General features: G+C 45.6%; 1 protein-coding gene across 2 annotated transcripts in view; it reads right to left on the bottom strand.

Annotated features, from left to right (window-relative positions):
• LOC135896832 (meckelin) overlaps positions 1-17,058 on the bottom strand; it is a 54,990-nt gene that overhangs the window by 24,154 nt on the left and 13,778 nt on the right. For both annotated transcript variants that reach the window (XM_065425312.1, XM_065425313.1), the window contains 12 exons: positions 16,836-16,941; positions 16,663-16,749; positions 16,465-16,527; positions 16,080-16,137; positions 15,889-15,978; positions 15,181-15,319; positions 13,925-14,033; positions 11,597-11,653; positions 5,576-5,674; positions 4,982-5,080; positions 3,694-3,780; positions 3,007-3,153 (listed from right to left, as the gene is read on the bottom strand). In XM_065425312.1, coding sequence (XP_065281384.1) covers positions 3,007-3,153; positions 3,694-3,780; positions 4,982-5,080; positions 5,576-5,674; positions 11,597-11,653; positions 13,925-14,033; positions 15,181-15,319; positions 15,889-15,978; positions 16,080-16,137; positions 16,465-16,527; positions 16,663-16,749; positions 16,836-16,941 — 1,141 coding nt within the window. The remainder of the gene's footprint in view (positions 1-3,006; positions 3,154-3,693; positions 3,781-4,981; positions 5,081-5,575; positions 5,675-11,596; positions 11,654-13,924; positions 14,034-15,180; positions 15,320-15,888; positions 15,979-16,079; positions 16,138-16,464; positions 16,528-16,662; positions 16,750-16,835; positions 16,942-17,058) is intronic.

The raw sequence follows: 17,058 nt of genomic DNA, 5'->3' as shown, positions 1-17,058 counted from the left end.
GAATAAATACAAGGCGCAGGACTTCGTTCAACTGTGCGGAGGAGGAGGCGGTGGAGATAAAGATAAGGTAGGCAGGTCAACCATATGCGTTTCCCGTTTGCTACCCTACTACTCAGGAGCAAGCGGTAAAGGGATCAAAAGAAAGAAAGAATGGAAAGGGAGGCAGGGAAGCACTGGCTTCCCATCACGCCTACACAATGGGTCATTAAGGCTAGCCGATTTCATAAACTACAGTGATGTCCGCATTGCTTTGGAAGCCTACAACACATATGGGGTCATAGCCCAGGAATCTGTCTCGAAAAATGTTCTACGGTCTAGCCGAATTAACACAAATACGCGGCATGCGAAAGCGGCGGTTTCTGCTGAGCATCTCGATGGCACCCATCGTCGCCAGGCTAGACCCAGAGCCCTTCAGAAACGTTAAGGCACACTGCCAAATACCCTGTACACTGACGCCGCCACCGGCCAGCGGTCAGCGTGATGGACGTCAACTTCCAACGTAATCGACGTCGATCCACCGTGATCGACGTCGACCGCCTGCCGCAACTTTCTTGGGTGCGAAAGAGTGCGTGTTTCACATGATGTGCAATGACGTGTCTGGGACACGTGTGGGCAAAGCTATAAGAAGCTGTGTTTCTTTCAGAAAAACGTTGTTGAAAATCAGCGCTTGTGGTGTCTTCTCGTCTCGTGTCCCATCTACGTTTTGCGCTGTTAACACCAGCAAGAAGTGGTGTCGGCCTCCTTCACCTATATACACAAGCATCACCGAAGCAGAGGAAACGGTCGTCGCCCTCGCCTTCGTATGCCGCCACATCATCAGCAGCAGCAGCAACCTGGTTATGCCCACTGCAGGACAAAGGCCTCTCCCAAACTTTTCCCAACTACACCGGTCATTTACTAATTGTGGCCATTTTGTTCCTGCAAACTTTTTAATCTCATCCGCCCACCTAACTTTCTGCCGCCCCCTGCTACGCTTCCCTTCCCTTGGAATCCAGTCCGTAACCCTTAATGAACATCGGTTATCTTTCCTCCTCATTACATGTCCTGCCCATGCCCATTTCTTTTTCTTGATTTCAACTAAGATGTCATTAACTCGCGTTTGTTCCCCCACCCAATCTGCTCTTTTCTTATCACTTAACGTTACACCCATCATTTTTCTTTCCATAGCTCGTTACGTCGTCCTCAATTTAAGCAGAACCCTTTTCGTAAGCCTCCCTGGTTTCTGCCCCGTAGGTGAGTACTGGCAAGACACAGCTGTTATACACTTTTCTCTTGAGGGATAATGGCAACCTGCTGTTCATGATCTCAGAATGCCTGTCAAACGCACCCCAGCCCATTCTTATTCTTCTGATTATTTCAGAAGAATAGATTTCAGAAGAATAGAGTAGATGTATTCCCTTACCACTTCCAGTGCCTCGCTACCTATCGTAAACTGCTGTTCTCTTCCGACACTGTTAAACATTACTTTAGTTTTCTGCAGATTAATTTTTAGACACACCCTTATGCTTTGCCTCTCAAGGTCAGTGAGCATGCATTGCAATTGGTCCCCGGAGTTACTAAGCAAGGCAATATCATCAGCGAATCGCAAGTTACTAAGGTATTCTCCATTAACTCTTATCCCCAATTCTTCCCACTCCAGGTCTCTAAATACCTCCTGTAAAAACGCTGTGAATAGCACTGGAGAGATCGTATCTCCCTGCCTGACGCTCTTCTTTATTGGGATTTTGTTGCTTTCTTTATGGAGGACTACGGTGGCTGTGGAGCCGCTATAGATATATTTCAGTATTCTTACATACGGCTCGTCTACACCCTGATTCCGCAATGCCTCCATGACTGCTGAGGTTTCGACTGAATCGAACGCTTTCTCGTAATCAATGAAAGCTATGTATAAGGGTTGGTTATATTTCGCACATTTTTCTATCACCTGATTGATAGTGTGAATATGGTTTATTGTTGAGTAGCCTTTACGGAATCCTGCCTGGTCCTTTGGTTGACATAAGTCTAAGGTGTTCCTTATTCTATTTCCGATTACCTTAGTAGAGTCCTTCCAAAATGGAAGGACTCTGACCTTAGTAAACACTTTGTAGGCAACGGACAGTAAACTGACAGCATGCCGACACGCACATGAGTAAATCACAGTCATCACAAAATCTCAAGCTGCTTGCCGCAGCTTTGGGTAAGGACGGATCAAGGCTGCAGCCCACCGTATCCATGGCGCTTCCGCATCTTTTCCCCTCGAGGTAGAAATTGTATAGACCCCTGGCCACGAAAGTCTTCGCGCAAACCAGCAAGCCCACGCTGTCACCCGATCATACGCTACCCGGGTTCCGCACCATCAAGACCGTGACTTACAGGTGGACCGTATACCTACGCAGCGCAACACCATCCTCCAACGCTACCGTCTCTCCCGCCGCATCTATCCCCCGCGAAGACGCCGTCGCCTGGCGTCAACTTCAGACTAACCTTTCCCCACGCACAACTTTTCAGCAGCAGAAGTCAACGTCTTCTGGTTGCAACACGTGCAATTCCAAACTAATTAATGATTGCGATAATCACCATCTCTTGTTTATCGGCATTCCCATCGAATCGCAGTGAAACGCGTGGGGCTTTAGAAACACCGTGGCGTCGCAGCGCCACCTGATCTTATACAATGCTATTCACCCCACCCTCTATGCATATATATATACCCCCACTGAGAGGCGCGCGCGTCACTGTACCACACAGTCGGAGGCCGTGCTGTCCAGTTCGAACCCGCGCGAACAGCAACAGTTGGTGTGGCGAGCCCGGCAGGCAGCACTGAAATGAAATATTCCCCCCGCGGGTGCAGGCTACAAGACGGAAGAAAGAAGCAAGCCTGTATCTTTTATTCATCTTGCTTGAATAAACGTGTACTCCTCCTCCTCCTCGATGACGCTAGTGCGCGCGCAATTCAGGTTAAGAAACAGGAAGAGACGACATGAAGTAGCTTCAAACACTGCCGAGGCATCACCCGGCTTGTGGCCTGACCTGCGAGCCATCTCCAGCCACGGAGAGTCGTGGAGCTTCCCTGCGACCCGGGCGCGGAATTCCTGACGTAGCGTGTGGTCTCTCCCAATCTAAGAAGAAAATGTCCGCGCTGCTCTGAAGAAACACGACGTGGAGCAGGTACAACGTCTGGTCAGAAAGAGGAAACGACACGATCTGTCTGTAGTTCCAATATAGCGCTGTTTTCGTGTTATGCAATATCTTCGCAAGCATAAAACATGGCAACGTAGAATCCGCACTGTCGCAAAAAAAAAAAAGATTATGCAGGATGAAATATGGTACGCCATAATATACCTACGTCCAAACTAAAATTCCGTGCACTAAACATCATCGAGCTATGCCGCACGGATTGTCTTCTTTCAATATATGATACAATACGCAAACGAGAATTAAAAGCTGAAATGGAATGTTCTTAACGCTCTGCAGATAAAGGTAGGAGCTAATCAAGCTGGTCCTTTAGCTGTTTCTCCTCGCATCCCCAACATGGTAATATGAAAATTATTATTATTATTATTATTATTATTATTATTATTATTATTATTATTATTATTATTATTATTATTATTATTATTATTATTATTATTATTATTACTATTATTATTATTATTATTATTATTATTATTATTATTATTATTATTATTATTATTAAAGACTAAGTGATCAACTTACCTTCATGACAAATGCAAAGATGATGTACAGTTCGATGCTGTTCTCCTGATGCGGACTCGGAAGAAGCATGTGAACAACATCCTGCAGCTACAATAGACAACGCAATAAAAAAGGGCACCGTCACGCAATGAGAATTCGCGGAAATGCAAAAAACCATACAACGAGAGAAAACTTGGTGGGGAACCGCCTGACAGGTAAAATGGGTTATCGCATAAATAAAAACGGCAGAGTCATGTATGATGCCGACTTCATGGACGGTGCAATGAGAAAGTTTAACATACCAGAAATCTCACTTGATTTAATTACATGAAAACGACGACAAAAACGGGGAGTGTTTAGGTGCGAACTCTGAACTAAGGAAAAATACCTGCTATAGAAGCACACAAGATAAAGTTCTCGCATGTAGATTCAAGAAGTTTACAGATGACCGAACAAGGGAAGACTCAGCACCCGCCGCGGTGACTTAGCGGCTGCTAAGTGTTGCGCTTCTAAGCACGAGGTCACGGTATCAAATCTCGGCCGCATTTCAATGAAAGCGAAATGTAAAAAAAGAAAAAAAAACACACGCCCATATTCCCTGCATTGGGGGCACATTAAATATCCCCTGGTGGTCAGAATTAATCCGGAGTACCCTACTATGGCGTCCCTCATAATCAAATCGTGGTTTGTGCATGCAAAACCCCATAATTCAAGGGAAGCCTCAGCGCGGAGCCAGCATTCCGACGAGGTCCCCGAGAGTTGTATAACAACAAGGGAAGAAGTCCCTTTGTGGAAACGTTGGCTCCAGCATAGGGCCGCTATTATTCGCCCCTCGTTGATTGCTATAAAAGGAACAGCAGACAACTTGATTGATGTACAGCACGTTGATGCTTCCTGCATCAGATGCGACGCCCATGTGGATAGCGTCGAAGGGCCACGGAGAGGCAAGTGCCGTAAAATCGGCTGTGGGAGTAGCCCTAGTAAGCTGTCAGCAAGAACTGTTTGGCCAGACCGAGAGTTCGATTTCCAGCGATCGAGTGATATGAAAGTTCAGCAAGCCGCACGTTTTTCCTGTAGCTTCACCTATGCAAACCACGGAGCTCAGGGTCTATATCGATCTATCATAGCACACTGCAACTCGTTATCAGAGCTGCCTACATGATAGGGTTCGGCTACAAATGCTGGGTAATATTGCCGTTAATGACCCACGGACGCATTAGTGCAGTAAGTTCTCGCTAAAATTTCATCGAGCGCAAACCTCGAAGAAAATAATACAGCTCTGTGTTTAAAAAAGAAAAAGACTGCTTACCTTATACATCAAAAGCCAGTTAAGGCATGTACAAAGAACCACCACAAGGAAAACACTGGACAGGCTGGAACAAGTGTATATGATGAGCTTGACGAGAGTCTGCAGAGAAAGAAAACAAGCTTAAACAATACAACAGTCTTTCGTAAATTTCCTTTCCTTAACAACGTCGCTCTTTATATTTCGTGGAGCACTTGACCTTCAAGTAGCAGTCTTCGGTTCTAAGACACCACTCCCTCATTTTCAGACGTTGCTTACAGAATTCCGAGCATGTTAGTACAGCCACAGTCTATAGCTACAACACCGGCGCAAAAACAGCTGGTTCAATTAATGTTCACTGTAAGGCTGTCAACGTGCCTCTGCGGGTTTCATAGCTATCCACAGTACACGCGTACTCTGCGTGTGCAGGCATTGCGGTAAGCAATAATTGCAGCAGTAAGACATCAATCTGAATCACGTGTAACTCCGAGCGAAAGCAGTGACAAATATACGAAAGTTCTGCAACCAATGTGCCTAGATTAAAGCACTACAGCATTGTGAGCATACTATATTGGCCGAACTAGTACACCATAGACGTCATGTCCACACAGTACGCACCACAATGTTAATGGAGAGCTTCCCTGATCTTCGGGTCCAGCTCCAGGTCTGAATGCAGGCCCACAGAATTGCAAAGGCGCTCAGGACACCTAATGCAATCTGCAAAGGTCACCAAAGTGCTGACATGAACAGATTGCCCTTGAACCGATATTCCTTCGGTGTGCCGTGATTACAAAGTGCGACTCTTGAATTTCTCACAAAGTGTTTCAAAAAACAAATCAGCGATGTAAAGCACAGATACTTAAAGCAAAATCGAAAAGCCTACAACCCAAAAGTAAAAAAAAATATTTCGCGAAAGTACACAGAAGTCTACTAGTGTATACGAAACAAATAGATGTATGCCGACGTTGCTTTAAAGCAGGGTGACGCAACTAAAAAAATGCCGGTTCGATTGCGGCTCGGGTTTAGAACGCTCCACTTTCGTTCTGGTTCAGAGAAATAGAAGCATATAACGGTTCGCGAACCGGTTTAGCACAGTAAACCTTACCCTGCCTTATATGGCGAAACGCTGCAGAATGGTATACCGACTTGTCCGCATGGCGCATGTGTAGTCTTTGTCAGGAAGTGGAAGAAATTAGCCTTCTCACACATGGGAGAGAAAAATCAAAGTCTTTAAAAATATCAATGAAGTTTAATGTTGTACAACTACAGGAGCCATACGGTCGTCTTATGCATTGCCGTCGCAATGGTGTGCGTCACGCGGTGCGATGCCTCAACGCGTCCTCCCTCCTTCCCGCGTTCCCTTTTATCGTCGTCCGTACTGAGCCCTGTTAAGAATGGCGAGCTGCGAAACAAGATTGCCACACAGTTACGACAGGGCGACACGACGCGCACCTCTCCGTCGCTGCAGCTGGGAGGCGTTCGAAGAAGCGGCCTTTGCGCTGGAGTCCGCCGCCTTCCTCCAGCCCCTTCGACATTGTGACGGAACTAGTTCGGTGCGTGAACAATGATTCCGGAGTTCCCCAACGCGGAGCTGATTTGACACGCATGGACAAGCTGCCGCGGGAACGACGTATTTTTGTGCTTCTCACGCTTCGGAGTGGCGCAGAACAACGAGCGACCCTCGATCGGCACCGATAATTCCCGGAACGGCACCCCGCCAACGCCGTCGTTTGGGCTTCGGAATGTGTGTGCCTTTGTGTCTGTAAACTGATCTGCAGAGCAGCGGCGAGTTGGTGATGAGTAAACGAACAGTCGCCGCGTCGTATGACCGGCGGATCGAGTGTATAAAAACTGTGGTTGTGCGAATGCTGAGGACACTTCTCTTGAGCAGTCATGTTAGACTGAGTCACTTCTCTCATGCAGTCATGTTGGACTGATACTCTTTTTCTCAAGCAGTCATGTTAGACTGATTTAATTTCTGTAAATAAACCCTTTTTCCTCGTTCTCGATGAGAAACAGTTCTTCACTTCATCAACGATCTCAGCGTAAATAAGTTGGACGACGGCATGGGCCAGCTACCTTCGAATTCATGCCGTACTCCAATCTTGGCAAAGGACCACGGACGATGGGATTGAGCCCCAATCCTGACAGCCCAAGAGCAAAATAATAGAAATTGATAGGGTTGTTCAAATACAAAAATTTTCTCAGCAAATCGCGAACATGCGTATTTGAGAAAAATCAAAGTCCGATATCGAATAGAAAATCGAGTATTTCCAATTTCTGAAAAGTGAAATGAAAAATTTCGCGGAGCCTGTTCAGCAACAAATTTACACTATTTGACACATGTACACCGTGATACAGTATGGTGCACGATGGCATTGAAAGTAATATACAAAAAAATTCACCGATGATTACGATACTCCCTAATGCGAAATTTGAGCGCAGCTGTATACGTGTTTTCATTTCGCGATATATTGAGGCAAGGAATTTGAGAGAGATATGTAGCATAGTCGACAATCGTCAAAAATCTGATCTGCGGGTCAACGCATCGGCTTTTATACATGACTCGTCGAAGGTTCCAGTCTAATCACTGGTGCCGCGTGGCTTCCAGAGAGTATTACACAATTCGCGTCGCGTACAGAATCGGATTACAAATCAATCGCAAACCATGACAATTGAAACAAGTGCGAGCGAGAGCTGACGCGAGCAGACGATAGTACGAAAGGAGCGCTTCGGCGGAGACCAGATACGAGGACGGATCGAGCAGTCGGGCGGGTCCGCATGACACCAGTTTCCCGCGCGCACGTCACAGAAGGGGCTGTTCTCATTGGTCTCCGCAATTCGCGGCTCGCGTCTTTCATCTCCGGCTCCGCATTCGTTCTTTCATTTTTCGCAGTGCTCGTTCGCTCAGTTACGCCGCCGACGCCGACGCTCGCCCCCAAAACGGGCGCCTTTAGTCGATTATGCATTTCACTTTTTTCGCAAGTAATATCCGCCTCTTTGAGTAGACCAGCTCATGGACTAGAATTGCTCTATCTGCCACAGGCAATTTTTAAAAAATGAAAGTGTTCGCTGAAACACCTAGTATATAGAAACAAAGCGCTGCCATGAGCGGAGGTATGTCTGCGGGGGCTGCTGTGAATCGCGCCCCCGCGTCACCCACGCGCTGCCTCTCGCAATCTCCAGATTAGGGAGGCAGTCGCGCCACACTTCGCTCCGTTTCTAATGTGCCGCACGAGACAGATAATCCGCGACAGCCAATATATCGCGAAACGAAAACACATATAGAGCTACGCTAAAAATTCGCATTAGGGAGTATCGAAATCGTCGGTGAATTTTAACTGCCTTTTCACTAAAGCATATGTTTTAGCTATGTCTTCAGTACCAGCTAAAAACTACAGGTTGCACGCGTGCTGTGTTAGTCAAGGTTAAAATGTAGTTTTTGTAAATTATTTCAAGCTAATGTTCATTTCATCTTAAGACCGAAATAACAGCTGTGTGTTGGCACTAAGAACACATGCATGTGGTACTTGGTTGAAAATCGGGGTGAACCTAGTTGCTCTGAATTCATGCGAAACCCTCAAGTTTTACAGGTGTAATGCCTGCCGTTATAGAATGAGGGATAAAAATAAAGATCGGTGTATTCGTAATGGATTGTGACGCGATGTTGTGGCGAATGTTCTCCCTTGTACTGTTGTTTGCTCTGTGTATGTGATGTGATGTGAGCTGGCGCAGTGGACGACTTGGCGCAACAAGCCTCGAACGGCAAATGTTGACTTTTTTTCCACGGGAAAGTTGGCCCTGTCAAATGTAGAAGGCGCTGCCAAGCCTCCACAAGCCACTAAGTGTAGTAACGACAAAAATACGGAAAGAGAAACAACATGCGCGTTGCAAAGGAAAAAAGAAGCCTAAAAGCTGGTAGAACAGGGAGATACGAGAAGCGATCGCCGAACGACTGAAAGCATCCCGAGAGCACAAGCAGGCAAAAAAAGCGCAGTTACCGCAAGATAAAGTAGCCAGAAAATGGGAAATATACCGGGCGAAAAAAATATATGGTTCCAATACTTGTTCAGGCAAAGATAGAGGTGAAAGTGAACGTTGGTTGTCAGAAATACGTGGGAAAAAGAAAGCCGCACCTAGAATATCTTGGAAAAACATAAACTTATTGGGGAGGAAGTCTGGAACAATACAACATATCCCAGACGAAGATGGAAACAAACAGCAAGGGGATGCGGCATTAAATTACCTCCGAAATATAACAGCCTAATCTTTCCAAGGCAATGCCGAGGTTGTGCTTGAGCAAAAAAAAAGAGCATGAAAGAGAACCAGATGGAAAAGGAGTTGGTGCTGACAAATTTCAACTGGAAGAAAGCCGAAGAGAAAATTCCTAAGCGCCCAACCACAGGGCTAGACGATGTTCCCGTCAGGCTGATTAATGAATTAGGCCCAAAAAGTAAGGAAGCTGTGTTGAAAGCAGTAGAAAAAAGTTTAAAAGATAGACGAATACCACAAAGTTGACGACAAAGTTGAATAAATTTAATGTATAAAGGTAAGGGGAAGAAAGATGGAACTAACTCATATAGACCGTTGAGATCGGTAATTACATAGGTAATATACAGGTTAGCAATGCAAGCAATTAAATTAAAGCTGCAAGCATGGGCAGAGAATAATGGCATTTTGGGAGAACTTCAGAATGGCTGCAGAATATGTAGGCGTCTGGATGATAACTTGTTTGTCCTTACTCAGTGTACTGAAATATTCAAAGTAGAAAGGAGACCGTTATATGTGGCCTTTTTAGACATGATACGTGCGTATGACAATGTAGACGGCAACGTTTTGTGGGATATTCTAGAAGGGCAAGGCTTGGGCGACGATTGTACACAGCTTTTGAGGGAGATTTACCTAGAAAATACCGTTTGCGTTGAATGGGAAGGGTTGAAGAGCGACGAGAAAGTTGATATCAACAAGGGACTGAGGCAGGGGTGCCCTTTATCCCCACTGCTCTTTATGACGTACATGGTGAGGATGGAAAGGGCGCAAGAGGAAAGTAATATAGGGTTTGATCTCTCATACAAACAAGCAGTACAGTAGTAGAGCAGCAGCTTCCAGGTTTGTTTTATGCGAACGACATTGTGCTGCTAGCTAACAAGCAAAGCGATCTGCAACGTCTGGCTGATGTCTGTGGACAGGAAGGCGAGCATTTAGGTCTGAAATTTAGCGTTAAAATATCAGGTGTTATGGTATTCAATGAAAACAATGAACAGACAGTGTCAATTCAGGGCCACGAAATACCTCGGGTAAGACAATATAATTATCTTGGTATATGGATAAACGAAGGCAACGTATTTATGGAAACACAGGAAAAAACAATAACAGCAAAGGGGAAGAGAAATGCGAACCATAATGATATACAGAGAGCTACGGCGATACAATAGGCACGAGGTGCTCCGAGGTATGTGGAAATGTGTAATGGTTCCAGGACTTACTTATGGAAATGCGGTTGTTTGCTTTAAATCAGAGGTACAATCAGGACTCGATGGGAACCAAAGGGTAGTGGGTCGCCTCGCATTGGGTGCTCAAGGGAAGACTACAAATGAGTCTGTGCAGGGTGATATGGGCTGGGCAAGCTTTGACGTGAGAGAAGCTCACATTAAAATTGATTACGAAGAGCGACCGAGGAATACGGAAGAAAGTAAATGGGCTGGGAGAGTGTTGAAGTATTTGTACAGGAAAAACATTGATTCATAGTAGAGGAAAAGAATTAGGAAGATTACCAGCAAGTATGCGACCTGTATGGAGAGCAACATGGCAACAAAGAACGTCAAGCGGAAAGTCAGTGAGGCTGAGATAATCTAATGGGTGGCGGCAATGGAAAAGAAACCTATTATGAGTAGCTACTTAAGAGCAAAAAAACGAAATCAGGAGAGAAACAATTTATGATAATTCAAATGGAGGCTCATTACTTTTCGGAGCGAGATCAAGATGCCTTAGAACAAGCACCTATAAAGCAAGATATAAGGAGGAGGACGCATGTGCTTGCTGCGGTAAAGCTAGGGAAACAATGGAGCATGTTTTAGTAAAATGTGAAGACATCTGCCCAGCGGTTGATTTAGGCATCTATGGCCTTCTTGAAGCCCTTGGGTTAAGCGAGAGCAGGGGGAAAGTAAACACGTCCGCAGTAGAGATTAATAAGCGGCGATTAGAAGATTGGTGGAACTAGGAAAACGACAAACAACGGAGGCGCAAAAAGGAAGTTCACAATAGGGGTTCAGAAAGTTTGGTTATATAAATTCATCGTGGGTTTCTTTTCTCTTTCCTTTTCTTTTTTTTCGTTTTAACATAGTTAGGGCATTAGGCAACGTGGTGGGGCAAGTCACCACTCCGTTACAAAGGGGACGCTCATAGCATCCATTCATCCACCGAAGCCGCCATTGCATGACGTATGGGCCTATAGTGTGCCTATGCAGCCCTCGTTATAGAACTCGCCTTCTTATTAGATACGTGCATCTTTTTAAATATTCTTTTCCTCTCACTACCCCTCGTCTTCGTTCATTCCGTCATCCTCCCATTCCTGTGGCAGTAGACGAACATGAGTGTGGAAGGTAATGGAGATGACAGCAGAAACACAGCAAAACTTACCGGCATATCTTGCGCCGCCTGGTTGAAGTCTGACGAATAGGTGATTGAGAACGACAGCTAAGAGAAAGGATAAATAGTGTGAATGTATCCGACGCCATCTTATTACACACCAGAGATAATAGGAACGAAAAAGAAACCATTTGAAAAAAACTGTTGACACGCAGACTACTGCTCAACATTCAATTTTCGCATCACTTATGGTCTACGACTGTCACATGTTCGGAAAATGCTTCCGGTAACAGTATCTCGGTAGATTTGAGCTAAATTAAGTTCTGCTATATGAAAACCGATTAAACAGCATAAGTGAGAATTCTTTATAAGAGACAGCTTAAAAGTAGCAACTATAGCTTTGCACCGTTATAAAGCGTATCATTACTGACAAGACGACTCAAGCACGATTTCTTTTTTTCTCTCTCTCTCTTTTTCCCCCGTATACAACGTTGTTTTTCTAGATTTCAATAAAGCGTTTGACTTTGCTCCACATGCAAAACGAATATGTAAGCTTGAAACTACTGGGCTTCCTTCTTTCATAATTAACTGAGTGTCTGCTTACCTTTCTAACCTCGCACAGTTCGTCAGTACTGATTCTCATTGTTCCAGCTACCTCCCAGTTACTTCTGGCGTACCGCAGAGAAGTGTGCTGGGATCATTAATCTTTTTGATATACATAAATCACATTTTTATATAATTAGTGAACCAGTGCAGATTAAGCTTTTTGCCGACGATTGTATATTGTTTAATTATATTAGGTCTTCTGAAGTTCAAGCCATTCTTAATTCTAACCTTCAGAACATTCATTCCTGCTGCAATCAATGGGACATGAAGCTTAACAATTACAAAACAGTCTTCATGAAAGTTACCAATAAAAAGAGTAGCTTACCATTTTCATATAACCTTCCATCTCACCCGCTCGAGGAAGTTAATGAATACACATACCTAGGTGTTACTATAACCAATAATTTTAGTTTGAATAAACATATATCAAACATATGCACGTCAGCTTTTATTTATTTATTTTCATTTATTTTCACAATACTGCGGACATCTGTCCAAGCAGGAGGGGGCTACGTGAGCAGATACAAAAATAAGCAAACATACAATATATACAAGGCTTTGCATACAATATATACAAGAAACTTTGCCTCCTCAGGCACAAATTAAAAGCTGCCCCTAGTAGCGCAAAGCTCTCAGTCTACACCTCAATCATCAGACCTAAACTCGAGTACGCATGCGCCGTCTGGGACCCTTACACAAAGCATAACATTGAGGCGTTAGAAAGGACCCAGCGAAAATCTGTTCGATCTATCTTTAACAAATACCGCTCTACTGACTCTTCCACCACCCTCATGGCGCAACATAACATGCAGACACTAGAAATGCGAAGAAAAATTCTAAGATTGAAGTTACTTTTCTTGATCAAAAATAACAAACTCTCCATCCATTTATTAAGTCCACCACAACATGCCTAACAAGAAATCATCAGGCGGAATCCCTAACGTCGTACAACGTTAGAGTCAATGTTTTTAAGTACTGTTTCTTTCCGCGCACAATAACTCAATGAAATTTACTCCCGACTTATCCACTAACCAGTATTGATGTCTTTGACAAAGTTGCTTATTGACAGTTGCACATTGATTGCTTCCTGTTCCTGCTATGTGTCATTCTTTACGCATTCTCTTTACTGCAATGTAATTTGCTGTGCTTTTTGTTGTTCTTGTTGCTGTATTGTTTTTTTTATTTTGCCTCTCCTGCCAGGTCCCATTTAAGATCTGCAGTATGCTGTAAATAATAAAATAAATAAACAACAAAATATACCCACTAAGTGTGATCAATTGGTAAAGTTTGTTGACGCTGTTGTAATCAGAACGCAGACTGATGTGTCACTGAGTCCGACAACACCATATGCGTGTCTCTTAAACAATGGAGCGTGTAGCGCGTTCACGACCCCCTGGGTGATAAAGTTGACGTCATAGGAGCACCATTAGTGGTCTTACATCAGAGGCACTGAACATGCGGTACCACGCGCCCGCCGACTGTACCATATGTCCCAATTAACGCACTCGCGGACGGGTCGGAGGGGGAAAGCCGCACATACAGAAAGAAAGGGATGCTTTCACAAGAGGCATGCCGAGCTCCAATTGAGTGCAATTTCTTCGATGTTTGTCGTCGTCCGCAATGGGCTGTACGTATTACTGCGCTCTCAGCGAAAGCCCTTTGAAAGTAATTCTGAGTGTTCCTGTTCACTTATTGGAAAGCTCCGTAAGCTCATTTGGGAAGCTTGCCCCGGCGTGGTCATCCATGCATGAGGATCGCGCCTCCGACACTCACCGGCAATTTGGCGTTCTGCTCGTAGGCATCCCTCGAAGCTTCGGCGTAACCGATGGTAATAAGAGGCGGGTGTATGGAGCCGGGCTTTCCTTTCTTGTGGAGCGTGATGCTGCGCAAAAAAAAGTAATAAAGTAGGAAAAATACGCGTCGCCCTTTAAAGGCATGATCCCACGTGGTCCCTATAGCATACAGGCAGCGCATTAGCCCCTTAACACATTTGTGCAGGGCTGCCAAACAGTGATTAAAACGTTTCTGACTGAAATATAGTTTGTCTAAGCCGCCTATCCACGCAAAAAATACCAAGCGGGACAGTGGCAAAGGCAAGCGACGAGTAGCGGTATGGCGCTGCGACACCATTGCGCAGCACATCTTGTGGATACCTTATTTGCGCAAACAGCCCCGGAGCACTGCGTGCGTTGCACCAGGAATATTGACAATGTTTCTTTAGTTATTAAAAACTGTGGGGATTTGGGGAATTCGACGCGCCATGGTTCGCGGCGATGGCGGGGCTAAGACGTCACGAGGGGCCACTGGCGGCTACTCTCGTGGCGGTAGAGTTGGTTCTTTATGCTATGGCAGTAGCGTCTCTTCTTCCTTGGGACTGCGCCGGCTACGTGCATGCTTCCTCTCGTCCGCCGACACCTTTGTGACTAGGACTGAGCTCACGCACAGTGCCTTTGCCCATGCGGGGAGCGCGTACCTCGTGTTGATCCTGTCCGGACGCTAAGCCGACGAACGGGTGCCTAGTGCTCGCGCGAAGTCGTACCACGCCGAGCCGCCCTTATCGGTGGCCCAAGCCGAGAGAGATTGGCCGAGCTCTCACGAGTTGGCCCATTGGTTATCGCGAGTGCAAGTAGCATAGCCGCCGGGACTTTTCCTAGCGGCGTGTCCCAGCTTGAGCCTGTGCTCTCGCAGCGACGTGCTACAGGCGCCCCCGACTATATTTTTCGCCCTTGCGGGACCCCTTTGATTTCCCGCCGCCATAGGACCGGGCGTTTGTGCAGTGTCGGGTGCCGCCGGATATAATAAACGGTTTCCGTCAACTCAGGACAATACTGCGTTCTTGCGTGCATCGCTCGGTAGCCCCTTGTGGCCTGAGCTCGCGCGCGGCGCTAGAGGTTGACGGCTGACGCGGCCCTGTGGCTCGCTAAGCTCGAACCCGCGGTGGTCGGTACTCTTGTGAGACCCGAAGTTCCCACAAAACCCAGAATTGAGATGCTCGTCCTCTTCGTGTAACATCGCCTGTATATACTCACTGCAAGTTTACTTTCTCGGCATAGCGTAAAAATTTGGCCTTGGGATGTCCGCTTCGGGAGGCGCTGTCGCTGTCCTTCCCAGTGATGGGATCAACCAAGAAAAATCTTCTGACCAGCTGCCAAGATGACGCTCCGTCCTCTGAAAACACACAAATCATGACGTGCAAAGTCATAAGGTCAACCATGAAAGATGGCAACGTTACATGGGTGCTTGTACGTCACGCATTGGAAACTAACGCTACACATTTTTGTGTATATGTATTTTCTTGCGTATGACGACGGGATCCACCCGTCGTGTTCGCTTAGCAGCTATGGCATTGCGCTGTCACGCTGTCAAGCACGAGGCCACGGAATCAAATCCCGGCCGCGGCGGCCGCATTTTGACGGGGGCGAAATGCAACAATGTTCGTGTTCCGTCCATTGTGCGTACGTTAAAGAACCCCAGGTAGTTAAAATTAATCCGGAGTCCCTCCCTACGGTGTGCCTCATAATCAGATCCTGGTTTTGGCACGCAAAACCCTAGAATTTTTAATAATGGCATCCAGAATTTTCCCGGAGGCGACAAGTGCATTCTTTTCTGATCAGCAATGCAATAACAGCACAGCACACAAACGACACAGCCACTGCATGGCCCGTCTCACTTTGCCCGCCTTCTGCACTGTCGAGAAAATTAGCCCAACTTCATGCACTTGTGCTCTTGTGACTTACCACTGTTTCTTCTTGAGTTCTTTTCAAAGTTCTCAATCTTCACCGGGACTGGATAAATTTTCTTCACACCATTATGGCTGCCCTCTAAGACTGACAAAAGAAAATTATTTCTCCCATCGTGAACATCTTGTCAATATGAGATTAATGTAAGAGGTAAGTAAGTTGAAAAAACCTGAAGTTACAATACTCACAAACGTCATAGAACACGAGGAGCGATTCATCCCACAGGTCTCTAGTTGGCTTTTGGCACTAAAGTAAACGTAAAATAGCACCCTATTATCCCTTTGTCTTAAGTTCGCCAAGCCGAAACAAGAAGTTAGTAAGTCATGCGTAGAATTCTCCCGGAACCCCCGAGAAAAAATTATAATGAAATGCACACGAATAGTTTTTCGTTGTACCGATTCATTGCATAAATATAAGCGCAGACGCGACTCGTAATACTGTCAGCAATGTTATCGCCTGATAAAAATAATGCTTTAACACATAATAGCAAACGCCTGTTAACTTCTCGAGTTCCATAATAGGCCTCAAAGCAAAAAAGAAAGAGAGAGAGAAATAAAAAGGTACCTCGCTCACCTTTTCAGCAAACGTGGTTCCAAATCGAAGCGCATCCTTATTCGCCAGAGACGTACCGCATAACTAGGGACAAGATGAACAGCTCTCAATCTTACGGCAGTCGTAGATAATGATGATGCAACAAAAATATGGTCCCTACATTATTATTACCCCCTACAGTCTCTATTGGGATCCCAAAACGCACAAGCAAGCACTCACGCTGAGCTCCCTTATCCTCAGTGGCCCTATGGTAGTAAGCTTTCCTTCAAGGCTGTACTTGGCAACGATAAAATGGAGGTAAGAAGACTGAAAGCAGAAAGGACGGAACAGGTATGCGTCTTGATTAGGCAGGCTCATGAAATACACCGGACTAGCGCCAAGAAGTAGCTTACGTTCTTCCAATGCTTTATAGTGAACTGGTTTGGAACGTCCGTCCTTGAAATAACGAGGCTGGCATCGTCATCCAAATAAAACAGCCACGGCAAGCCCCGCTGGTTGCTGCGCATGTGAATAGCAGGCACAGGTGAACATCTTATGGTTGCCAACACCTAAGCCGCGAGCTCTGTGAACACTGGTGCTATGATTCGCTATGAATTCGGCCTCTGTATATACAAA

The sequence above is a fragment of the Dermacentor albipictus genome, chromosome 1 (assembly GCF_038994185.2).
Source record: "Dermacentor albipictus isolate Rhodes 1998 colony chromosome 1, USDA_Dalb.pri_finalv2, whole genome shotgun sequence".
NCBI lineage: Eukaryota > Metazoa > Arthropoda > Arachnida > Ixodida > Ixodidae > Dermacentor > Dermacentor albipictus.
Note: the sequence above shows the minus strand (reverse complement) of the source record. Positions and strands in the feature narration are given on the sequence as shown.